Here is a 10,183-nt window from a genome sequence, read left to right on the forward strand (position 1 = left end):
AGTGGACACAAATTATTTTTTGGAGTGGCACAAATAATTTGTGTGGCATCAAATTTGATGCAGAACAGCTGATTGTTCTGTAAATAGTTTGAAATGTTTATTTAAAAACGCCTTGGCTGCATTAAAAAAAAAAAAAAAGCTGCAAAAAACTTTGTTGCTTGCCAAACTCAGTTACTTTTTTGAAGTAGTAACTATATAATTAATTGCCCAACATTGGTCATTATTTACTGTATTTTGCAGACAGAGTTACAGGACTCTCTCCCAGACCACAGACTCATAATACAAGTCAGAGCTTTATGAAAAAAAAAAAAGAAAGAAAGAAAGTTGTGTTTTCAAAATTGGAGTTCAAGTTATTTTTACTTCCAATAGTGTTAACATGCTACACAGGTCATGAACAGGATTTTTTAAATTTTCATTGTAAGTGGGCTAAAGCAGTTAATTAAAAGTAGTCTAACATAAATGTAAATGCTGTAATTTGATTATTTTAATAAACCATGTAACTTGGATGGATGCTGCTGTGACCACAGTGCACACGTCTGATGTCGCTCACAGTGGTCCAAGGGACCGCTCAGGGAGTTTGTGTGTTCGCTCAGACACATGAAATATTTGAGGGAACATTGGTGGAAACATTATGGGTTCGCGGAGTCAGACGTGGATCAAATATTGTGCAGTATTTTGAAGTTCACTAAACATAGATGTTTACATTTTTCATTTATTTTTGATATTGCAAACATTTGCACTGTAATCAGTATTTGCACACTATTTTATATTATTTTTTGACAATCTTTAAAGCCATTATTCAATACATTGTTATTGTTAAATAAATATCGTCAAATAATCGAGATCTCAATTTCAGTGAAAATAATCGTGATTATCATTTTTGCCATAATCGAGCAGCCCTAGTACCAGCAACTAACCAAATTATCACAATTAATTATTTAATTAATTAATCAGCTAATTCAGGGCTGAAATTGACCCAGACTGAACTCAGAGCCTTGGATCACCCAAAGTAAACAGCTAAAGCTTTATTTTCCAACAGCTACTAAGCCTAAAATGAGAAGGGTTTGAAATTAAACATAACAGACTAGATTTTTCTACAGTGAAATTGCAGAGGCAGCAGCAGTAAATGATATTTATTACTGGGATGTGCAGAAGCTGAGAACAGCTGATCTGCTGGCCTGCTTCATGGCCTGCCTGTGTCCCGTGCTTGAGTTAAATTCCACTCTTTTCCAACCTCTTATGTCATTTGTACAGTGTGATGCACCCATACACTATAGGTGCAACTCGTTAACCAAGCTAGCTAGCATTAGCTGATAACTTAGCACTCCACCCTCATCCAAATATATTTGTCTCAAGAGACAAACATCACCGTGGCCAAGTTCATATAATATGTGTGTACAGTGGAGGAGGAGCTTAATGCTGTGAACACAATATGGACAGATGGATGGTGACGGACAGGTGTCAGACAGGTGTGCTTTAGGTGGTTCACCTTGTCTGTGGATCCGTCCCTTAAGGTGAGCACCAGTCCATTAAGACGTTGGATTTCACCATCTTTGATCTTTATGACCCTCATGAGCTCCATCTCATGTTGCCGTAGTAACGTCTCCCGGGTGAGTGCGAGCTCCTTCTGCTTCTCCTCGTGGAGTTTGGTCCTCAGCTCAGTCACAGCAACCGCCGCCCGGTGATGCTCTGCCTTCAGCTCCTGACTTTTCTCCCTCTCCAGTCGGCTCACCTACAGTACTCAGTATTATCATTACATTACTCTCAGTACTGTGAAATTTTTGCAGTAATCTTTGTGGTACTCTGGGTTTTTTCTTGATGCATACTCAATCATCCAGGTAAGAAAATCCCAAAGTTTCATTCTGTTCATCTGGATGTTTTGGGTGGGAGAAACGATCCCCGGGCTCTCTGTCCTGGTCGTTGTGTCCTTGGGCAAGACACTTTACCCTACCGCCTACTGGTGTTGGCCAGAGGGGCCGATGGCACGATATGGCAGCCTCGCTTCTGTCAGTCTGCCCCAGGGCAGCTGTGGCTACAACTGTAGCTTGCCTCCACCATGAGAGTGAATAAATAATGGAATTGTAAAGCGCTTTGGGTGCCTTGAAAAGCACTATATAAATCCAATCCATTATTATTATTATTATCACTCATCCAGGTGACTTCAGTCTCAGCTGACTGCAGGTTTACATCCTTATAAACAGGACATTTGTATAATGACTGAAACTAGCACCACTGAATAAACAATGGGCTGTGAGGTTAGTTTCCCCCCACAGAGTAACATAGTGTACGCTGTTAAGTGCAGGAGGATTGCCAGGATTTATACATCAGGGAAACCAAACAACCTCTGGCTAAGAGGATGGCACAACACAGAAGAGCTACCTCATCAGGCCAGGACTCTGCAGTCTGTTTACACCTACAGGCCAGTGGACACTCTTTCAATGATGAGGATGTACACATCCTGGACAGGGAGGAACGCTGGTTTGAGGGCGGAGTCAAGGAGGCCATTTACGTGAAAAGGGAAAGACCATCTCTGAATCGAGGAGGGGGCCTAAGGGTTCATCTGTCACCATCTTACAATGCTGTGATTGCAGCCATTCCCCAACTCTCTGTGAATGGGACTCATGGCCATTGATCAGTGGTCATGTCACTTTGCATATTAATGATCATAAACTGACCTCACAGCCCATTGTTCTGTCAGTGGGCTACTTTCAGTTATTAACTGTCTATAAGGTTGAAACCTGCAGTCAGCAGAGACTGAAGAAGTCACCTGAATGATGATGAAACATTTCTCCCACTGAAAACGTCCAAATGAACAGGATCAACTTTTTGGGATACTCTGGGTTTTGTAGTCCTTACCTTGTTCTTTTCCTGTTGTAGTTCGATCTGGATCTCTGTCAGTTTTGCTCTGAGCTCCTCATTGGCTGCTTGAAGAGTTGCCATGGTGTCCAGTCGCTCCCCCTTACCCCGCCCTCCTGCTCCTCGCTTTGACATCACCACCTGCAGGCTCCACTCCCCACTCAAATGTTTGTCAATCTGAGGTTTGACTACATCTGCACCTGTGCTCACACACACAACCAAAAACACACAGTCAGTATAAGTAGAAGCAAGTCACACTACCACACTACTGGCGACCATGCTGAAATCTCTCCAGGCAGCTATTTGGGTAGTTATTTTGAAACTCTGCATTAACTCCTAGTTACCATCAGTGACCCAAACTACTGAAGAATATACCAAAAAATGGACCACACGTCTGCCAAGAGAATGTCTGAGAATATCCATCCACAACATGAGGACAGTCATTAATCTGCTGCGGCATGGTTTAGATCACACACTGTGAAAACGTCCTGATCCTCAGCTTCACGTCCACACTGAGAGGGATTCTCTTCTGAGGCATTCTAATGTTTGGTGGCCATGGGCTGTAGTTACACTAAGAGTGGAGAGCAATCAATCAAATAATCAATTTACACAAAAACCTCATCCAGCACAGGAAACCAGAACCAGAATCATGGTTGATAAATCTGATGAAAACCTCTGTAAGAGTCTGACATCATCCAAAATAAGGTCAAAGAAGCTTTTTTCCCTCGAAGTTAAACTTATAACATGAGCAGGTTACAGATCTTCACCGGCAAAGGAGAACTATACTCCAGTGTGGTAGCGCAGCTGCATACTGCTGTACAAAGCAGTACACAGAGGTAGTAGTACTCTGCAAGTGTGGCTGAACAGCTACACACCTTCTTACTCACCTGGCACTGATCACATGTTCGATGTCTGACAGGTGACTTCTCTGACAGAACAAATACATGACTGTTTCCATGGCAACAGCAGCAACACATTGCAGTTGTCATCAACATATTAACACACACACACACACACACACACACACACACCTAAGGGTCTAACTGCTAAATCACTCACCGTCCAATTGAAAGCCCTGGACACTGCATTGCTTTGCGTGTGTGCGTGCGTGTGTGTGTGTGTGTCAGTAGATTAGCCTTCTCTCCACAGCATGCTAACAGCAGCTAGTTCAGTGTGTGTCAAAGTGTGTGTGCTGCCAGCTTCAGCCTGCCTCTACCTGTCTGCCTGTGTGTGTGTGTCTGTCTGTCTGTCTCCCTGCCTGTGTGTGTGTGTGTCTGTCTGTCTGTCTCTCTGCCTGTGTGTGTGTGTGTGTGTTAGCAGTTAGCTCCTGTCAGAGTGTGTTTGTGTGTCTGAGCTGTTAGCATCTCTGCAGCCTCTGCTGGCGTCACCTCCTCCTCTTCCTCCTCCCAGCATCCCTCACTCTGGAAGCTGAGCCCTCTGAGTTATGTCTCCCTCTGCTGGTCACTCACCTCCACCACACCTCACTGTTTCTTCTTGCTGCTCCTCATCTCCACATGGCTGATGAAAGGCTGGATTTTGTCTTTATGATAAAAATGATCATGAAACAGGAACAACGTGAAAACTGTGATTTGAGACACACAGGTGATGAGCAAACTGGACACAGGTTTGCAGAATAAAGATCAGAACAGGAAGTGGGAGAAAATGAATAAAAACGATAGCTGGTTCATAAAGATGAGTTGTTCATATTTACTATTGAAGTGTTAATTACTGAAAAATATGATAGGAGTGGGCTCTAACCATAGGTAACCATAGCTGGACTGGCCATCAGGCAATCACCCTGATGGTGATTTTTCGTTTTTATGGGCCGATAGTTTTTTTTGTTGTTGGGTTTTTTTGGGGGGTTTTGGTAACGGTATAAACAATGAAAAGTGGTGGATTGCCCAGATGCTGGCAGATGTGTAAAAATAACTCAGTTGCTTGGTGGTGGCTATAGCAGAGCTTCCACAGAGGCCAGCAGGTGGATGAGGGAACAATCGCAGATAGAAAATATCCATTGAAACAATGTTAAATCAATATCAGGAAATTCTATTGAATCAATCTGATATTGATGTAATGTCACTTTTGCACCCTCTGTTAATGTTGAAACGTCAGAATTTGATATTGAATCAATGTTGAACGCTGACATTGTTTTAATGTCAAATTTTCTAACACTATTAATGTTGAAACAATGTTAGAGTCTGATATTGAATCACTGAACTCTGATGTTGATTTTCCATCACTTTGCACCCTTAGTTACTATTGAAACAATAAAATCATGATTAAAAATCAGTACTTAAAAAACAGTACTTAATAGGCATTTCTATCAATACTAAACCGCTGCAAATTACCAGCAATACTTAAACCTGCAAAAAAGACAATTGTGTATGATCCACAAACAGGAAACCCATTATATGCTGGGCCAAAAAAATACATCTCTGTATCAATACCAAAGTAATTTATTATATTTAAAAAAAAAAAGTTGTGTTACATGTATTGGTTACAAGTCACGTTTTTGTTTTTTGTTTTTTTTTTTAAGTTTACTCGGACATCAGGCTGAATATTGACCATTCTGCACCACCCATCTGATCTGGAGCGTAGTGGAGACATTTCTGCTCTGCTTGGGCAAACTCAGAAACAGCGTTTACCCCCACCTGCTGAGTCAGGCCATCTAGGACACAAACAAACACAAAAAGAAGAAAAAAAGGCCAAATTAGAGCTTAAATATGAATAACCTCTTGTCAATTGTCTTCAGCAGGGAGAAAGCATCTAAACTACTAGGCTGATTAATATGAAAGTCACCAGGCAGAAATCAGCAAACTGCTGCCTCACTTTGATTCTCAAAGAGCCATTAGCTGAAAAGCTCAAAGCCTAATTTTCTAGAGGTAAAATGAATAAACCAAACTATTTGCAGTCAAATGCATTTCTATTCCTGTTTGTTGGATCTTCCGATGACAGCCTGCTGTTGTATATTCAAGCAGAACATACAGGAGAAGGCCATTTTAAGCAGTTTAACCAAATTTGACCATTTTTAAACTTCTGGGTTAAAAATAATCACATAACCTTTGGACCATTGCTCCATTTGCCTCCGGTCATTGCAGAGTTGTTCATGTCATCTATGTTGTGCAAAGGCTAATCCAGAGGCAATACCCCAGCATCAAGAGGTTCAGTGCTGCAGGATTAACGGAGGCTCTGAACTCCTCACTGAGGTCCCCGACTTCTCTGATCAGCTCTGTCACCATGATTGTAAGTTGTTGAAAAGAATAATAACACAACAAATACTGGCTTGTGATAAACTGGATAAGCATTGTGATGACAAAAAAATATATAACTATCCATAATGGCTTCACATTTTGCATTCATGTTTAAGTAGTTCAATCTGTTAAAACTGTTTACAATTTAGCCTTTTAACATAAATTAAATCCTATGTAAAATGTCAAAGTACAACATTTTAGAACTTGCCTCAGAAATCTAAACAAGCAAAATATGATGACATTCAAAAGCATAAATTAGTGTTTTGAAGTTAAGATTACAATGAAATTGTGATGCAGCTCATTGTTTCAAAGCATACCGTCGTTAGGCAAGGCAAGGCAAGTTTATTTATATAGCACAATTCAACAACAAGGTGATTCAAAGTGCTTTACAGAGACATTAAAAAAACAAAAACAAATAAAAAGCACGATTTAAAATTGATTAAAAAAACAGTAGATAAAATCAGAACAGTAGATAAAATCAGTAGTTAAAATGTAAGTTTTGAAATTTAAGCTTAAAAGTGTGGATTTGGTGTTTTATTCAAATGCAGCTGAGAACAGGTGAGTCTTCAACCTGGATTTAAATAAACTGAGTGTTAGAGAAGACACTGAACGCAGACTATTTGCTGGGGTTGCATAGCTGTGTAGGTTGGCGAAAAGAGCCGGTAGCTGCCCGGAGCATCATGTTGGGGGGCAGACTGCAGAGCGGTGGAGGCTGTTTAGAAAAATGTTTAAAAAATTAAAGATTACATACAACTCGTCTACAAAGGTTCCTGTTCTCTCTCTCACACACACACACATATACACACACACACTAAACATTATTACCTGGTACTTTCCTGAGGAAACTTTTTTTTGGAGGTTGCTCATCATCAGAGTCTGTAACTGTATAAGGGATTTGGTCTAAAAGAAAACAAAAACGAGACTGAAGAAGTCACTTGGATGAGTGATGAAACGTTTCTCCCACAAAACGCTACGTCCAGATGAACAGATTCAACTTTTGGAGAAAACAAAACATTACTATTGCACTGCATTGTGTTTTTTGCTTATTTTGCCTTAAGTTGTTAGTTTTTAAAATGGTTAAAACTAACAATCTTGTTTATGGTTTGATTGTACTTTACCGATCTGAAATGAGAAAATGAAAAAAAAAGCACAATGTTAATAAAAAGAGGAAAAACATGATATTCAAGATAAGTTCAAGATAAGTTCCAGGTAGGAAACATTCATTATTAAAGTCACGGAAACGGAAAGTTATGTGGGCATGCCACATGATCATTCGGTCTCAGGAGACTCTTTCACGTGTTTATAAATGGAAGCAGGTGCGGTCAAATCTTCAAATGTAACACACTCATACATATTTGTAGAGGCAACTTTACGTTTCTGGATCATATTGCACACATTTGTAAGTCTCATCTGAATGCTGGACACTTGGAGACCTGTGTCTCTGAGTGGGAGACCAGAGATCACATTAACATGTGTATCTCTGTATTAACAAACATGCCATACTGGCCCAGTTTATTTCTCTTTCCATTGTTGTGAGGAGACCATAAATAGCATTTGCATTTTCTGTTGTACAGTTCATTTGCTGATACGGATAAAAAGTCTTTTTTTGTTTCAAAATAGCTGATAACTATTCACTGATAGCTGCAAACATCTGCGAACAAATATAATTCTATAAAGTTGTTCTATATAGTGTGTAACTGTTAATATAGAGCGATATTAAATTTATTGCTAATGCAATCATATGGCACACTGACTTCTGAGGAAAATTTAGATGGCACTCATCATCAGAAAGGTTGCCGACCCTGCACTAGAGAGATTAATAGAAGAGAAAGAATGAATCTGTTCAAGCTGCTTAACTTCACCCCCAAATTGAAAACCCCTAGGTTTCCAAGTGCTGGGTTTGAGTCCTGCCTTACCTCCCACACAGCTGAACCTTGACAAAACCAGAACTCTCAGTGAGCCAGGCCAGGGGGGAGCTTTTTTGCCAAGCGTTTGCTTGGCAAAAAAGGGCGATCAGCATGTAAGTATTAACACTGTAATGCCTCTTTTATGTTTATATTTGATTTGTATTCATCTGGTGCCTGTAGAATGGTAGACCAGGGCTGCGATTCCCATTTTTGAAAAGGTGGGCCGGAGGGTGTGCTTCAATTACTGGGGCATGGCTCTGCTCAGGGAAAGAAGATCCAGCCAACTGCTGAAAACTGGATGTAGTAGTAGAAATGCAGGTTCTGACCTGGCAGTGGAACAGTGGTCCAGATCTTCACCCTTCCAGGATGGATGGAAGGATAATGAGACTTCGACCATTTAGGCTACATTTGCTTTGTAGACTTGGAGAGTGTATATTGACTGGGGTGAGGTTGGAACCTCCAAGACTGATACCATGATTATTGGCTGGAAAACAGTCGAAAGCTTCCTATGGGTTGGGGTAGAGAGGTTGGCTCAAGTGAAGGAGAAGCCTTAAACCTTTTGGAGTTGGACCAGCACATTGGTGCAGAGTAATAAAGGCATTGTACCGGACTGTAATGATGAAGACAGAGGTGAGCCAGAAGGCAAAGCTGTCATGGCTACTGGACGGACTCAAGCGCAGACAGAGTTCTTTGCACACAAACGAAGACAGTTTATTTACAATATGGAACACCTCAGTGCTATATATGTACAGTGAGTTGGGAGTGGGTCCAGGGCTCCAGGGAGAAGGGGGTGATCCACACACACGCTTCCACTTCAGCTCAGTCACCACCACAGCTCCTCCACGCACACTCACTCCTTTTCAGCCGCACTCGCTCCAAAACTCCACTCACGCCGCCACACACAGGAAAGGCCTGTAATCTGATCCAGGAGAAGAAGAAGCCGAGAGCACGAACTCAGGAGACTCAGCGTTCCAACGGCGAGCTGCTCTGTGCCACTGCCTTAAATAGTAGCTGGGGAATCAGCCAGATCAGCAGCAGGTGATGACAATCACACAGGTGCGTGGGCCAAGAGCAAGAGCCTGTAATGAGCTCCACCCAGGAAGAGAGGAGCGAGGAAGAGGGAGAGGGAGGGGGGAAGAAAGAAAACAAAACCTGTAGCCAGTGTGAGCCAGCCAGAGTGACACGGGGACCATGGCAAAAGCTTCCGGTTTATCAGTTTATCTACATCATAACCCTTACTTGTGGTCATCAAATCTGGGTACTTACCAAGAGAGTAAGGTTGCGAATAAAAGCAGCTGAATTGAGCTTATTCTGCAGGGTGGCTGGGATCAGCCTTAGAGTAGAGCCACTGCTTCTGCAAGGTAGGTGGATGTAGTAGCAAGTTAGGTGGCTCCAGAGCACCTCCCTGTGGATGTGTTCCAGGAAAAAACCCTGGGGTAGACGAGAACCCACCAGAGAGATTCCATTTCTCATCTGACCTGTGAGAGCCCCAGTATCCCTCAGGAGGAGCTGGGATGTGTTGGGGAGAAGCAGGGTATTCCAGCTACCACCATGACCTAATTTCATTTAAGCCAAAGATAATGGATGGATTATTAAAATCATTAAAGTTGCTGCACTTAATTATAGATTTGTGGGACCGCTGTAAATACTTTTTTCCTCTAATGGTTAAAATTTTATTTGTAGAAAAATTCATATAGTCATTACTAGTTCAGGTTGTTGCAGTGTGTGGCTCAACGGACCTCTGATTCAGGGGGCATGGGGCTGTTTCTTTTTTATGAAGATCAATGACAACTAGTATGCTGTCCTAGGTTAGTGAGGGCTTCATCTTCTTATCTGAATGACCTTGTAGTACCATATCACCCTATTAGAGCACTTCTCTCTCGATCTGCAGGCTTACTTGCTGTTCCTAGAGTATTTAAAAGTAGACTGGGAGGCAGAGCCTTCAGTTTTCAGGCCCCTCTTCTGTGGAACCAGCTTCCAGTTTGGACTCAGGAGACAGACACTATCTCTACTTTTAAGATTAGGCTTCAAACTTTCCTTTTTGCTAAAGCATATAGTTAGGGCTGGACCAGGTGACCCTGAATCCTCCCTTAGTTATGCTGCAATAGACGTAGGCTGCCGGGGATTCCCATGATGCACTGGGTGTTTCTTTTTCACTCACTATGTGTT

General features: G+C 41.7%; 1 protein-coding gene across 5 annotated transcripts in view; it reads right to left on the reverse strand.

The window, feature by feature from the left end:
• The window catches only part of jakmip3 (Janus kinase and microtubule interacting protein 3), a 66,201-nt gene extending 61,967 nt beyond the window's left edge, over positions 1-4,234 (reverse strand). For all 5 annotated transcript variants that reach the window (XM_063482359.1, XM_063482358.1, XM_063482357.1 and 2 more), the window contains exons 1-3: positions 3,916-4,234; positions 2,857-3,056; positions 1,490-1,732 (exon numbers count right to left, since the gene is read on the reverse strand). In XM_063482359.1, the coding sequence (XP_063338429.1) occupies positions 1,490-1,732; positions 2,857-2,991 (378 nt within the window). In that variant the 5' untranslated portion in view covers positions 2,992-3,056; positions 3,916-4,234. The remainder of the gene's footprint in view (positions 1-1,489; positions 1,733-2,856; positions 3,057-3,915) is intronic.
• Positions 4,235-10,183: the final 5,949 nt, after the last annotated feature.

Source organism: Pelmatolapia mariae, linkage group LG8 (assembly GCF_036321145.2).
Source record: "Pelmatolapia mariae isolate MD_Pm_ZW linkage group LG8, Pm_UMD_F_2, whole genome shotgun sequence".
NCBI classification, from domain to species: domain Eukaryota; kingdom Metazoa; phylum Chordata; class Actinopteri; order Cichliformes; family Cichlidae; genus Pelmatolapia; species Pelmatolapia mariae.